General features: G+C 39.5%; 1 protein-coding gene across 3 annotated transcripts in view; it reads left to right on the forward strand.

Moving 5' to 3' along the window:
• The window catches only part of AP-2alpha (adaptor protein complex 2, subunit alpha), a 40321-nt gene that overhangs the window by 1405 nt on the left and 22425 nt on the right, over positions 1 to 16491 (forward strand). For 2 of the 3 annotated variants that reach the window (XM_076177535.1, XM_076177537.1), the window contains exons 2-10: positions 6742 to 6827; positions 7511 to 7722; positions 8010 to 8203; positions 8325 to 8556; positions 8724 to 8915; positions 10123 to 10190; positions 11947 to 12115; positions 12219 to 12356; positions 15143 to 15325. In XM_076177535.1, the coding sequence (XP_076033650.1) occupies positions 6764 to 6827; positions 7511 to 7722; positions 8010 to 8203; positions 8325 to 8556; positions 8724 to 8915; positions 10123 to 10190; positions 11947 to 12115; positions 12219 to 12356; positions 15143 to 15325 (1452 nt within the window). In that variant the 5' untranslated portion in view covers positions 6742 to 6763. Of the gene's footprint in view, positions 1 to 3745; positions 3864 to 6741; positions 6828 to 7510; positions 7723 to 8009; positions 8204 to 8324; positions 8557 to 8723; positions 8916 to 10122; positions 10191 to 11946; positions 12116 to 12218; positions 12357 to 15142; positions 15326 to 16491 lie in introns of those variants that run through there. The other variant, XM_076177536.1, reaches the window with a different exon arrangement.

Below are 16491 nucleotides of genomic sequence, written 5' to 3' on the forward strand. Positions count from 1 at the left end.
ATGGGAAACTGCCAAAATGGCAATGGAAATAAGCCCCTAATTGGGCTTTTTTGAGTTATTCCTAGTCAATTCTTAACTGCGATGCAGTCTATATTATTTACATTAATTGATTACTTCATTTGTATTGGCATTTAACATAAGAATGAAGGAGACTGCAAGAGACCATAAGGCCTACACTAGGTAGTTCCATGCCTGAATTGCATGTAAAATTATTTTATACTGAAATCAAATCAAACCAAATGTAGTGTTGCCACTATCGGAGTTGCAATTAACACTGGTTGTAGCATACTTTTGATGAAAATTTTATACAGATGTATTGGGTGTTTTGGAGTCCTTGCGATGGGCGAGGTAGTGGCAAAGTTGATGGCCAAGAGGTTAATTTTGGTTGTGATAGATTAATGGCATTCGGTGTCATATCCAACCCAGAGTCCCACATTTTTAATGGTTGTTGGATAATCTAAGGATTCACTTAGGGTGAATGAAATTGGTTTTTAGTAACTTGTTTTAATTATTCACACATTAAAACTTGGCTATCTCTTTTTACTTGGCTTCATTATAAGGGACCTACGTGTGGACTGCAATTTTATGTAATGTGTTATTATTTGGGGCCTGTTTATGATACTCTAGTTAGTTTTTTCTCTGACCTTTCCAACATTATTAGATGCCTATCATAGGCATACAAACTTAGCTGTTAATAGTCTAACTTGGCTAAAAAAAATTATAGCTAATGCAATTATAAACCTAAAGCCATGCATTAGAAGCCTAACACTTTTTTTCTGAACTTTGTATAATATACCCAATTTATCTATTATGCGCTTTATCTTGTAGGCTTAATGATGTGCCTTATCAGATATGGTACTTAACCCATTTATCATTGGTTGATAACTGCTTCAACACAATTTCACTTATTTCCTTGGGTTAACTGACTTGATCCATTATATACCTAAGACCGTGCTACATACGTCTAATAATGCTGTGCCATAACATACTTGTACTCGGCCTAGCCTTTGTGCTTAATACTACACATAAATTCATTGTTCCTCTCAAACCCACCTGACATGTATTTTAAGCCTAATGTCATCCCTCGTAGTTCTGTTGTACCATGCAGATTGTAATGTGGTTCTTCATAGATCTAGCAAAGAATCATATAACTCTAAAATGCACATACACTGAAGGCATTCTACGCTTATAAGGAGGACGGTCAAGTCATAGCCCACATTAATAATTTATATACATACCATCAGGCCTACCTCCCCTTATAAGGGGAGTAGCCTAGTCTAGGTTCACACACAGTCTCATCCTGCACCCATCCAAAACCCATTTGTTGCCCCATATATCATAGCACCTTTTTACCTTGTAGAAGTCCTCGTATGAAAAGAAGGGGGAAAAAGTTGAATTACCAGTGGCCTCTTGGGAAGTAAGAGATGCCCCGACCCATGCCACACATATAGCAGGGAAAACCGAGTAAGGAACTGTAGTGCTGTTATAATTGCTTTGCTCCAATATTGAAGTACTTGGTACATGAACTACTTGGTCCAACAAAAATTAGATTCTGCACCAACACTGTATAGTGAAGTGCTCTCTGAAGTTGTCCTGGGCAATTATTGATGAAGTAGAATTGGCTGAACAATTGAAAGTTTAAAAAGTAGGCCATGGTGTTGATGGAGTTAGAGGGCGGGCAATAAGAGTTGTAAAACTAATACAGTCACTATCCGAGTTACGATGTACGCGAGTTACGACCATCCGTACTTACGACCACATCTAGCAGATGCCTATTATGAGTACTGTACATGTCTGGCAGCACAGCGCGTAAGATAGTTGTGGCAACAGGCATTGCGTACGGCAGTTATGGCAGAGATGGAAAAGTTGCTATACACGTGGTTGGAAGATAATAGGCAAAGAAATGTGAGAGTGACATTGCAAGCAGTGCAAAGTAAGGCTACAAGTTAATTTCACATGTTGAAAGAACGTGCAGGTGAAGAATACGCTTCACATGAGTTCATAGTGAGTGCTGGGTGGTTTCGTTGCTTTCGAGAGCGTTACCAGGTTCACCACGTGTTGTCGAAAGGTGAGGCTGCTAGCAGTGATGCGCCTGCAGCTAAGGCATTTGTGGAAGAGTGATAAATTATGGATGAAGGATATTTACGTACTTACGACCACGTCTAGCTGATGCCTATTATGAGTTTACTAATACGAATACACTATAATAAGTATTTTCTTTTTTTCACTTACCATATCATATTAACAACTAAGCAACTGAAAAAATACTGTATACAACTGTAGGAGAGAAGCCAAACGCAGAGTATGGGATCCAATGTATTTAACGTTTCGCCCACCAGGGCTTCTTCAGAAATAACATAGTGGACAAACGTCTGACTCCTTATATAACCTGAGCTTGCTGGGAGAAACGAACATGAAACTGGTGTTAAAAAAAGTAGAGACTGAACAACTTCATACCAGGCTTAATGACCCCCTTATGGGTCGATAGCCTTAAAAAAGTCCATGTTATTTCGGGAGAAGCCCTGCTGGGCGCAACATTAAATACATTGGATCCCATACTCTGCGTTTGGCTTCTCTCCTACAGTGCTGTTGCAGTCGTTGCTGCTTTTACTCAATGCTGTATACAAAGATAAATGTACTGTACCTATATCTCACACTTAGAATGGATTGAAATGGATGAGAAAAATAGATCTTAAAATTCACATATTTAGAGTACATACAACAATTAAAGAATTAAGAAAAAAATTATTAGAAGGAAACTACAATTTAAACTTAAAAATGGTAAGCAAGGTTATATTTAATATATGTGTGTGTGTATATATACAGGTATAGTATATACATACAGTACCTGCATACATATATATACTGAAATACAGTACAGTATTAAAACATTAAAAAAATAGAAAAAATTATAAAAATGAAACTAAAAAGCATTGATAAATAAACAGTAAACAGCTTGTATTTAATAGTATTCAATAGAAAAGGTTACTTAAAAACGCAACAGATTGATATCATGTATCCTAGAGTAGAACCCTCGTGTCGGCCATTTTGAATAGGATCCGACTTACAACTGGTTGGTCGGAACCTATCTAGGTCGTAACTCGGATAGTGGCTGTAATGATGAATGAAAGGGAGACAAGACTGTAATGAAGGTGCCATCAACTTTTGCATCATGGACTAGGCCCATCAAAAGCCATAGGAAGAGAAAGAATCAACACCTATTCAGCCAAGGGAAACTCTGTTCATAGAATAAAGAGTCATTAAGCAACTTAGAATGACCTGGTGCTTTGGTCATTGACGGTGATATTGGACTGTGTTGTAGGATAATTTTAGATTTAAACTCTTATGCTACATTGATATCCCCTAAGCTGGAAAGGATCATTGGGCACTGTCACTGTGACAGAGGAGTTGATATTATTTTAACTTGTCGTAACATTGACTCCTTTATCAGATAGAATCGTTAGCCAGAATAAGATCTGAAGAAGATATCGGCATAGTGAAGAATTTAAGGGTCCCAATTAGCAGAGCGTGGCCATAGAACATCAAACTACCTTATCAGTAACATAGGTACCTTGGACTCTTGCAAGGCCTTGGGAGAGGCATGCATGGTTTTCTGCTTATATCACAAAATGAAAAGAGAATGAGGAAGTTGTCACAGAAGTGTTCATGCATTGAATATGTCCTATCAGATAGTACTCACTGATTGCAAGATGAGAAAGATAACCTGCTTTATCACTGAGGCTTGAGATGCTTGTTGTTGTATTGTGAGTCACGGTCAGGCATCACTTAAAGCACTACCCAGCATTAATACAGACAAACAATCCATAGCCCCAGGTCTCTTGCAGGGGACCCACGTCTCCCAGGTAATTGGTTACAGCCACCTGATAGGCCCACAAGTCACTTGAGGAAGAATAATTTGTGATTGCCTAGGGATTGTTGGTGTGTGACATTGTAAGATGATATGTTGTGTCTTCTGTGTGGTGGTTGTGTCCAGGACAATTTGTGTGAAAATGACCGTTGCTGACAAGTCTATCGAAATACTTGAAAAAGCTGTAACAAACAAAACGGACTAATAGACTCCGTCTCCATCCTTGCATGGTGTAAGTTCAATAGTGTCTAGAGCAGTTTGATACTGTGGCCAGGCCTACTCAGTGTTGGATTAAAATGTTAAAACTACCAATAAAAGGAATTCATTCCAGACACCACATGCCCTTGATATTTGCAGTGTGTGGAAGGGGCAGAACACATCCTTTGCTAGGCTACATACTTGCTATATGACCATGTAATACATTTTTGTTGAAAGATTGCAAGGTTCAACCAGTGGCTGTGACCAGCTGTGATGCCAGATCAATATAACCAACTCCCCAATTAGACTTGAAGGATAAAGAGATGTGGTTCTTTTAGTTCACAAACTAAAGCATACAGGGGATTGGGAGTTGGCGGAGGGGGGCTTGATACCAAACTACATATCAAACTTTTTTCTATACTGAACCTGGTGTTGGTTGAATTTGGTCACTATATTAAGTTTATGCTGTACTTAAGTTGTTGTTGGGGTCCTGTTGGCACTAGTTTCATTGACTAGCAAAACCACAGCCCCATAGTAGCTAGCAATATTCCCTGGGCCCTCCCACATACCCCCCTGGGAAGGAATGTTGGACTGTTGTCTGTGTTGTATTAGTGTGAGGCCATTTCTATGTTGCCAGCTTATGCTAGTAAAATGCGGGGAGCAGTTACTGGTTGTTGACTCTTCTTGTACGAAAAATGTGGAGGAAGTACATCTTGAATTGGTAGATTTTAGACTCTGTCTGGTGATAAAGTGCCAGTCCAATAAGGGTTTCACTTCAGGGTGGAGATGAAGGGCATTTGATTGGTTTTGAAGATGGGAGATGATTCTCTAAATCTCTTCCAAGACCAATACTTTTAGGTGGCTGTTGTTGGTTCCTTTAATTTGGGTATAGGGGTATCTACCCAGATGTAGTTGTTTGAAGCTGATCATGTAGAAGTAGATACAGGATTGTACAAATCTTGACTACCTTTGAATTAACCCTCCCTTGTCACCTCCCACCCCAGGAGTAGCTTAAATTTGTACAAATTTTCATCTAACATGCTGTGATTAGCTTGAATTCACTGCATACAGGATGAGCTGCCTGTATAACTAGGCTTGCAAAACACAATGTCGGAATCCTCTCGGAAATCATGATAATTCACATCCTACTATTAAATAGTTTCACCATGTGAGGAGTTACAGCACGAATACAGACATGTGCATGCACACACACACACACACACACACACACAATATGGACACAGTCTGGACACAATATGGAATTGGACTCAAAAGTGGGAAGTAAAATTCAATATTAAGAAATGCAGTATAATTGAATTTGGAAAGAGTAGAAACAGAATATCAAAAGATTACAGAATTGGGGAAGAAAAAAAAAACTATGAAAATGATCTCGGAGTGATGAATGGAAAGGGCATGAAACCAGATAAGCATATAAATAAGATGTTCGGAGAAACTTATAAATTATTGAAAGCAATCAAAGTGGCATTTACTTGTATGGACGAAGAAATGATAAGGAAAATACTAACTACACTAATAAGACCAAAACTTGAGTACGCAGCATCACTTTGGACACCCAGTACCAAAAAGAATATTAAGAAGCTAGAAAGATTACAAAGAGCGACAACCAAACTAGCACCGACACTCGCCGAACTAACACATGAACAAAGACTATCCAAATTGAACCTACCAACTCTGGAACAAAGAAGAGAAAGAGGAGATTTGCTAACTATCTACAGAATAATGAAAGGAATGGAAGTTTTAGACAGGAACGACCTATTAGTGTGGGAAAACGGTAAAACAAGAAGACATGGAAAAAAATTGAAAAAGGATAGTTATAGAAAAAACTTGAAAAGGAACAGTTTCCCACACAGAGCGATAAATACATGGAACAAATTAGACAACAAAACAGTATGTGCTAACACTATACAAGATTTTAAGATAAAACTTGATGCGGAGAGATACAAAGACGGGTCACCACGAGCATAGCTCCCCTCCCGTATATTACAACTAGGTAAATACACACACACACACACACACATCACAATGAAAACAATTCCCTACAAATACAGACTTTGGACAACAGAAAGGAACTCTGCATGATCTATGAATAATCCAATTCAGTTATGCGGCCACTCCCTGGTTCCCCAAAATCAAGAACACAGTCCAAGAAAAATACAAGTAATCCAGGACAAATGTGGTTACAAAAGACACGCACACACACACGCACACAATACCAATAAGAACACGGGTACGTGGGTTCACTTATGCAAAGTACACCACTTGGAAAAAGAAACCAATGAAGCAGAGCACTTTTGTATATTCCATCTGAAGAAGTAATGTACAAAAGCACTGCTTCGTTAGTTTCTTTTTCCAAGTGGTCTACTTGGCATATATAATATATATATATATATATATATATATATTAGATGTATATATCATAGTGTTTTGAAATTAATGAAATAATCGTAAGTATAAATACTTGGAAGTTCTCTGGCTGAGTGGGTTAGGGCATCATTACTTGCGGCAAAGGTTGAGGGGATGGCAGTTCGAATCCTGCCACTGGTGAAGTTCAACCAAGGGCATGGTTCATTAAATTTCATGCTACAAAGTCCTCTGACGGGCACCATTAAACCATATCATAGATACATAATTTCTTCTTTTGTTTTCATTTTCAGAAGGTGAAAAGCGGCAGTCAAGATGCCAGCTGTACGGGGAGATGGAATGCGAGGTCTCGCAGTCTTTATATCAGACATACGAAATTGTAAGTTATTGTTTTTGGATACAATATAACTTGTCAAGTTATCCACCATGTCATTAACATACATGAAGAACATTATTGATGGTAATATTGACCCTTGTGGGATTCTTGTAACTTCCTGCCATCCGGACATCACATCCTTCTCTACTGCCCTCATTAAACTTCCTTAGAAAGTCTTGTCCAGTCCAAGAAATTATTGTTAAAACCAGTATGTTCCAACTATATTTTGTGAGGTACTGTATCAAATGCTTTCTATAGATCCAATTGAACGATCCATCTAGTCAGCTCTCTTAGAATACATTGATTGCTTCAGAATAAATAATCAAGAAATTGGAACTGTTATCATATTTTCCTGAATTGGTCTTCTTTTTTCTTTTTATTTCATTTATTTTCTTCTATATACTTTACCCCTCAGTCATTCACAATTTTCACACATTTTGGCTACCATTTAGTATGTAAGTTGTTACATTGGTTTTGGAATATATTTGCAACATTGGCTATTCTAACATGGCTGAACTCCTTGTACCCTTCTGATGATACAACCTCACCTAGCCAGATGGAGCCACAGGGGCTGTATTGATCTCTAGGGTATAAACTAATTTTGTAGCAGACCATGTAGTTTGTACTTGTGTATGGGTATAAAAATGGGCCATTTTAATTTTTCCTTTGGATGTTTCTCCTTGTAGGTAAGAGCAAAGAGGCGGAGGTGAAACGGATCAACAAGGAGTTGGCAAACATTCGCTCAAAATTTAAAGGAGACAAGACTCTGGATGGTTATCAGAAAAAGAAATATGTCTGCAAATTGCTTTTCATCTTCTTGCTTGGACATGATATAGATTTTGGCCATATGGAAGCAGTCAATCTCCTTTCATCAAATAAATATACAGAAAAACAAATTGTAAGTATTTCATTTGTTAATATAATGACATAACTGTGTTGTGTGTTGGTGGTGTAATTGGAAATATGTTTGTCTTGCATTTGCTTAGTTGTGGGTTCAAGTCCCACGTTCCTCTCTGATTCCTAGTATTGACTGTTCTGCCCCAAACAATCTAGACACATAGGGCAAAGGTGATTGCTTCAGACACAATTATGCACTTCCTGGTGTGAGCTCCTTGCTTTACCACTACATGTATTACGTGTTTTTATATTGGTAGTGTACGCAAAATAATGCGGGCATCTTTCCAGGGCTATCTCTTTATTTCGGTGCTGGTGAACACAAACAGTGACCTCATTAAGCTGATTGTGCAGAGCATCAAGAATGACCTTAGTTCACGAAACCCAGTCCACGTCAACTTGGCTCTGCAGTGTATTGCGAACATTGGTTCTAAAGAGATGGCTGATGCTTTTGGTGCTGACATCCCCAAACTTCTTGTTTCTGGGTGAGCTAAATTTTTATTTATATATAATTCAATATAATTTGTTAACAAAGGTTTTTCACAGTCAATAATCTAAGGTGTTATCAAGTTTTCCATGTACTAATCGAAAGTCTCATTATGTCAGAGAAACGATGGATGTTGTGAAACAGTCGGCAGCATTGTGTCTACTCCGCTTGTTCCGCACCACTCAGGAGATCATTCCAGGTGGCGAGTGGACGTCACGTATCATTCATCTACTCAACGATCAACACATGGGTGTTGTCACGGCTGCTTGTTCTCTCATCGAAGCACTTGTCAAAAAGAATCCAGATGAATATAAAGGATGCGTTTCTTTAGCAGTATCAAGATTGTCAAGGGTATGGAGAACAGAAAATATTTCGTACTAATACAAAAACTGAAATCAAATGTGTTTAGGGCTACTGAATTATGCTAAATCATAAGATATGCTGACATGGAATTTTCGTATGAAAAATATCCAGGGTGGCATTTTTTGTTAAGAATGTCTTGTTTATTCCCATTACAGATAGTAACTGCAAGTTACACCGATCTTCAAGACTACACGTATTACTTTGTTCCTGCACCTTGGCTCTCTGTGAAACTTTTACGCCTTCTGCAGCATTACCCACCCCCGGAGGACCCAGGTGTGCGTGGGCGACTCAACGAGTGCCTTGACACAATCCTAAACAAGGCACAGGAGCCGCCTAAAAGTAAAAAGGTAAGTTGTAGAAGATTGAATGTGTCATTTTTATTACTTTTGTTCTTATCCACATAACCTGTATTTGATGATATATCATGTGTGGCAGTGGATGGAGTAGTGGGTACGGAGGTTTATTACTTTATTAAATGAAGAAATATTATGGGAAACGTGTATTTGACGAGTTAAACACAAAAAAGAAATGTATTTACCTAGGCTAATTGTAGTATACAGGAAAGGAGCAATGTTCATTGCGTTCTGACTCCCATTCTCTAATTTTCTAACTACCAAGACTAAAATTTATGCATGGATGCAACTTAATATCTTTGATTCTAAATTATATGTAGATTTAGGGATGGATGTAAACAAAAATTTTTTTGAGTGATTGTACCCACAGAACTGTATAGAGCAGGAGGTAGAAAGGATGTGCATGAAAGTTCTTGAAGTGTCAGAAATGTAGGTGAAACAAAAATAGATAGACCAAGAAATATGGAGGCAAGGTGGAGAATGAATGGAGAGATAGGGTAGATCAAAAAGGTTCAGGGGTGGTTTGGGCATATGGAAAAAATTTATGAAGAAACACTAGTAAAGAGTGTGAAGAGCAGAAGTGGATGGAGTAAGCTTGAGTGGAAGATGGAGAACGAGGTGGATGAATAGGTTGGAAGGGGCTTTGGATGAACATAGAATGCCTGATGAGTAGAGAAGATAATGAAAAAAAGAGTGACTAGAAGAAGATTGGGAATGGATGAAAAGACATGATTTGAAGGGATGCTCATTTGCTTCATAGATTTTGATTGGATGAAAAGTTAGGTCATTAAATAATGAAGTGGTGGGGGTAAACCAGTGCTGAGGAGTGTGGCCGGAGATCCATATAGTGTTGAGATAGGAGTGTTGAATGGGTTTTAATATTACATGAAGTGGGTTTGTGGTTTGAGTGGGCTACTGAGCAGATAAGAGCATCACTAATTGTAGTGGAGGTCAGGGTGACAGCAGTTCCAGCCTTGCCACCAGCGAGTTGGACCAAGAGCATGGTTCATCAAATTCCATGCTACAAAGACCTCTGTAAAGGTCACCATCCTAGCCTCCTGATAGGGAGAGTTCATTACATTAAACCAGATCATCACCTTTATAAGAACATTGACCTCACTTTTTGTACTTGGACTTAAATGTAATTGTGGTATAGTGTTACATAAATTTCAATATATGTGTTCATTTATTTATTTTTCAGGTCCAACATTCCAATGCCAAAAATGCTGTCTTGTTTGAAGCCATTAGCATTATTATCCATTCTGACAGGTAGGAAAATTTTTTGATTTTTCTATTAATGTGGTAGAGTATAGCATTATTCTTATGTACAGCTGTTTGGCAGGTGTAATGAATTTTATATAATTCATTTTTTTTTTTTTTTTTCGTGAGTAATTGTTGAGTAAATCTTGCAAAATTGATTCATGTATGTGCTTGTTTCTGTTTCTGATGTATATTCTTGGAACGTCTGCAATTTCTAGTCAAGTTCACTAGCATGCAACTACATCTGCTCAGTGGTTGAAGTAAAAGCCTAACGAGGCATGATTTATTTAAGTCTTGCTCCCCTTCACCCCATCCAACCCTCTGTCCTTCCCTTGTAAGTTCACTACATTCATTTTTACTCTCCACACATTTTTCTTTTTTTTTCCATTTATTATTTCCATGTGTCGAGACTATCCCATTATTCTTTAATTAACCCTGTCCACCAGCTCTTTTTATCCCCACTCTGGCTCACTTCAATTCTCATTCAGTTTATCCTTCCTTAATTCCAAGTGTCTGCTCCATATAGTGTCATGAACACAATCCTCACACATTCTTCTCTTCAAAGTCTCTGCCCTGTTGGCACAATCATCCCTAGGTACAACATTTATTTCTTATGGCACTTGACAAATGTACACATTGAGGAAGCTGGTGGCAGAGTTTGGGAGAGTATGTGATAGAAGAAAGCTAAAGATAAATGTGGGTAAAAGTAAGGTGATGAGATGTACAAGGGGTGAAAGTGGCAGTAGACTGGAAGTGAACATTAAGGGGGAGCGACTGGAGGAAGTGGATAGTTTTAGATACTTGGGTGCAAGTGTAGCAGGAAAAGGTGGAGTGAAGGTGGAGGTAGAATGTAGATTGAGAGAAGCGAGTAAATGCCTTGGTGGATTAAAGAGTGTAATGAGGAATAGACATTTGGGAATGGATGCGAAGAGGAGACTGTATGAAGGAGTGATTGTGCCAACAGCACTGTATGGGGCAGAAACGTGGAACATAAGAGAAGAAGAGAGAAGGAGTTTGAATGTGTTTGAGATGAGGTGTCTGAGAAGTATGGTGGGGGTTACTAGGCTGGATAGAGTGAGAAATGAGGAGGTGATGAGGAGAACAGGGGTGAAAAAAGATTTGGGAGATAGGGTTGATGAAAGAATATTAGGATGGTTTGGACACATGGGAAGAATGAGTGAAGAAAGACTAGTAAAAGAGGTATGGAAGGCAGATGTGGAGGGAGTGAACATGAGGGGACGTCCTAGGATGAGGTGGATGGATGGGGTGAAGGGGGCTTTGGGGAAGAGGGGAATGTCTGTTGAGGAAGGAAGGGAGAGGACGGAAGACAGGTGAGTGGAGAATGGTTGTATATGGATGATGATGTGATTGCATGAGGAGGAATGGGCGGGGGGGTGGGGTAGTATGTGTGAGTAAATTTTGACGCAGCCCGAAGGGATTTCTCCCCGTCCTCTCCTTATATGCAAGGGGGGACGGAGAGGGGGGGTCGCCGATTAATTGAAGCGGACTTGCTGTGGATGTGCTGTGTCTTGCGACACTGCTTCTGACCCAGGGCGGTGGGCAGGGTGCAGGGATGACCCGTCATCCAGGAGGTGCTCAGATGAGAGGGAGGGTGGGAGGGGTGTGGAGTGTATTTAGGGATGAAATGGGTGGGAGTGTTTTTATGCCTTTCCCTTTTTGGCTACCTCCCTTGGAAGGGGGAAAAAGCCTTGGTATATGTATGTACACATTTATCTATTTATTTTTTATCTTTGCATCTTTGCAGTGAGCCCAATCTCTTGGTACGAGCTTGTAATCAGCTGGGTCAATTTCTATCCCACCGTGAAACTAATCTAAGGTACTTGGCCCTTGAAACTATGTGTCTGTTGGCAACGTCTGAGTTCAGCCACGAAGCAGTCAAGAAGCATCAGGAAACTGTTATAAGTGCTCTCAAGGTATAACAACGATCTTGTAGGTCTGTGTCCTTATGTGATTCAGGTGTACCTCACATTTAGTAATTACCTAACATTTTATACAATTGTTTTATTCTGTTTTCAGAATGAAAGGGATGTAAGTGTGAGACAGCGTGCAGTGGATTTGCTGTACGCAATGTGTGATCGCAGCAATGCAGAGGAAATTGTTCAGGAAATGCTTAACTACTTGGAGACGGCAGATTATTCTATAAGGGAAGAAATGGTAAGCCAGCGGAGTTCCCAAGTTTTATGAATTAGATTTTTATTTTTTGCTTATTTATTTTTTCAAACATGAATGCCTATTTACAGTCAGTACTTGAGGAAACTGAGGGGTATTCTTCATTGAGAAATGCAAAGCCACATCTCTATTTTTGCTGTCCTTTCTCCCCCCCCCCCACCTCTGATCACATTGATATAACCTTTACCATTCTTAAGTTTCCAACTTCTCATTTTCTTATGTTCTTGTGGTAAGATATAAGAGTGCTACCATCTTCCCTTGCATGTCATAGAAAACAACTAGATGGGATGAAGTGAGGGGACTAGGAATCCTACAAAGAGTTGAGGCAAAGGAGGGTCAGGAAGGAACTCACTGGGAACCTTAGTAATAAGATCTTTGAATGTATGTAGATGAGGAACAAGTGAGAGCAAAGAAATAAGAGATTTGTAGTGTTTGCAAGAAGATGAGTGTGTTAGTGTTGAGTCAAATTAAGTTGAAGTGGAAAGGAATATTTGAATTTAGGAATGTGGTACATCCAGTCTTGCTATGGATGTACTGTCTTGCTGCATTGCTTCTGACTCAGTGCAGTGGGTTGGATACAGGAATGACCTGTCATCCATGGGGAGCTAATATGAGAGAGAGGAAAGGGTGGTGGGTGGGAGTGGGTACATGAATTTGAATTGGCTACCTCCCTTATGAGGATGAAAAAGCCTTTGACATATACATAAATAGGAATGTGGTAGGTAAGGTGTTGAGTGGAGAGCTGGTAAGGGATGGAGGAAGTGGCTCAGTTGGTATGTGGTGAGGCATGCTAAAAATAAAAATGTCATGTGGTTTAGGTATTTGAGATTCATATGGGTTTAGTAGTGAGAAAAGTGGGGAGGAAGGGGGAGAAATTTTGGAACAAGTTCAACAGATCTGTATATATTAAGGTGTCTTTCTGCTCACAAATGTGTTACCAATCTCCTTCCATTTGCTGTCATTGGTCTGACATTTCTACAAAGGAAGAGCATGCTGACAGGAGACCTTTTGGTCCATAACTAGGTCGGATGCGAAAGAAATAGATAAGTAAATAAATGAATGAATAAAATATAGTAAATGACAGGCATTACAGCATATTGTGTTCATTTAGATAAATCGTAAAAGTTCAAACTGCACTATATTAGACTGCCTCTGCAGGAAGTTTATTCCATTCATTTACTACACAGCTGGCAAAGTTGTTTCTACCCACTTCCAAATTAGATCTATCTCTCGATAGTTTGAGACCATTATTTCTTGTTTGATTTGCATTCAGTGTGAAAATGATCACTTTTGATGTTGATTCCCTTTAGAATCTTAAGACCTGTAACAAATCACACCTGAGTGTATGCTTTTTCAGGGAGAATAGATTCATGTTTTAGTCCATTTTTGTATGGTATATTTGTAATATTTGGAATCAGTTTTATGGCTCGCCATTGTACTTTTTCTAATCAATGTCTAATGAGATTCAATGACTATACGGATACAACATGTTCCAAATGTAGATGAACTAATGATTTATATAGCTTGTTAATGATAGATGGACTTTTATGATCAAAAGATCGCACAATCAGTCAGAGAAACTTGTTTGCTTTCTCTGAGGCGGAAATGCATTGCTTAGATGATTTGAGATCATTACTGATAATTATGCCGAGAACCTTCTCACTATCCACTCATGCACTTATGATTTCGGTAGAAGTCTTCCCACCAGATCCTCTTTGCTTTGACTCTTCACAAGAGATGGACTCCTAGCCACCCCCCACCCCCCCACTTGGTTTTGTTTAGTTGCTTTATATGTGTAAAAGAACATAGTGGTGGAATCCCCCCCACCACCACCACAATGGTGTAGGAAAAGGAAGGAATGATAAAGGGTACTCTCTCAAAGGCAGTTGAAAGAAGGGACAGCAATAGAAAAATGGTGACAGCATTCTTCTGTGGCTCTTTTGACTACCCCTCTCATTTGAACAAAGATTAGTAAAAGAAGTATGGAAGGCAGAAGTGGAAGAAGTGAATATGAGGGGGCATCCTAGGATGAGATGGATGGATGGGGTGAAAGGGGCATTACAAAAGAGAGGAATGTCTGTGGAGGAAGGATGGGAGAGGACAGAAGATAGGGGTGAATGGAGAAGGGTTGTGTATAGATGATGCTGTAATGCATGAGGGGGGGTGGGGGTGGGGAGGTATGTGTGAGAAGAAAATTGACGCAGCCCGAAGGGATTTCTCCCCGTCTTCTCCTTTTCTGCATGGGGGGATGGTGAGGGGGGTCGCCGGATTTATGAAGCGGCCTTGCTGTGGATACGCTGTGTCTTGTGACACTGCTTCTGACCCAGGGCAGTGGACAGGATACAGAGATGACCCGTCATCCAGGAGGTGCCAAGATAAAGAGGGAGGGTGGAGGGGAGTGGAATATATAGGAAATGGAATGGGTGGGAGTGGTTTCTATGCCTTTTTTTTTGTGGCTACCCCCCCATGTAGGGGAAAAAAGCCTTTGGTATATGTATATATGTATATTATTATTATTATTATTATTTTTTTTTTTTTAATGTCCCACAAACTTGACCTTTGGGAATGCATCCCCCCTACTTTTTATATTTATACAGAAAAAATAACTGCATTACTCAAAAATTGCATGATATGTATGAAAGTGGTAGTTGCCAACAAGTGTATGATTTGATGTCTTTAGAAATGCAAGTATTGTATAAATTAAGAAATGTATATAATTGTGAGTTCATATCCAAGGTGAAAGGTAATTAATTTTCATTAATATACTTCAGGTGTTGAAGGTTGCTATTCTAGCAGAGAAATATGCTCAGGACTACACGTGGTATGTTGATGTTATTCTTAATCTCATCCGTATTGCTGGAGATTACGTGTCTGAAGAAGTTTGGTATCGAGTTATTCAGATAGTTGTCAACAGAGAAGATGTGCAGGGCTATGCAGCCAAAACAGTGTTTGAGGTATGGTATGCTGCTTTTTATTTATTTATTATTTATATATATAATGTGTGTATATATATGTATATATATATATATATATATATATTATATATATATATATTTTTTACTAATTTTAAAAATGCTCGCTAGCTGAGCTGGTTAGAACATTGTTACTTGGTGTGGAGATCAAGGTGATGTCAGTTCAAACCGTGCCACAAGTGAGTTAGACCAAGGACATGGTTCATTAAATTCCATGCTACAAAGTCTTCTGTAAGGGGCACCATCCTATCCTCCTGATAGGGGAAGTTCGTGACATTAAACAGACTTGCATTTGCGTTATAAAAATTGCTGCATTGCCTGTAGCCTAAACAATGGACAGAGGACAGGGATGATCCTTCATCCATAAGAAGCTAACCTAAAAGGGTATATGGCTTCACAGACCACCCCATATAAGGGAGAAAGCACCTTTTGGTACATATAAGTACATACTTACATCTGTCTCTATACATACATACGCAAAGGCTTTTCCCCCCTACATGGGGGGTAGCCAAAAAGAAAAAGGCATAGAAACCACTCCCACCCATTCCACTTCCTATATATTCCACTCCCCTCCACCCTCCTCCCTCCCTCCTCATCTTGGCACCTCCTGGATGACGGGTCATCCCTGTCTGTCTCTATACCCAGGGCTTTTTCCCCCTTATAAGGGAGGTAGGCAAGTCAAAGGGCATGCATCTACTTGTTTCATTCCCACCCATTCCACTCCTATCTACAACCACCTCTCATCTTAGCTCCTCCTGGATGACAGGTCATCCATGTATCCCACACACTGCGTTGATATACATGTATGTAGGCATGTATTTTCCACATGTGTACATGCATACACTATCAGATCTCGCCCAACACGACTTCACCGTGCACGAAATTTCACATTTACACGAATAGGTAAAACATCCTAGCATTTGCCCAACTCGACCATGATTCACAATAGCACAATTTGAATAGCCTGCCAGGTCGTGTTGTGTGCCAGTGTCTGGAGAGGGTCTGAGAACCTAACCTATATTTTCCCATAAGACTTGTTATTTGCCCAACACAAATTTTGTCCTGCATGACTGTAGAGGAACCCAACACTCTTGTTCGGGGAGGTCTGACTGTAAACATACATACATACCAAAGGACCTTTCCCACCT

The sequence above is a fragment of the Oratosquilla oratoria genome, chromosome 40, assembly GCF_046742065.1.
Source record: "Oratosquilla oratoria isolate Oo_2021 chromosome 40, ASM4674206v1, whole genome shotgun sequence".
Taxonomy (NCBI): Eukaryota; Metazoa; Arthropoda; class Malacostraca; order Stomatopoda; family Squillidae; genus Oratosquilla; species Oratosquilla oratoria.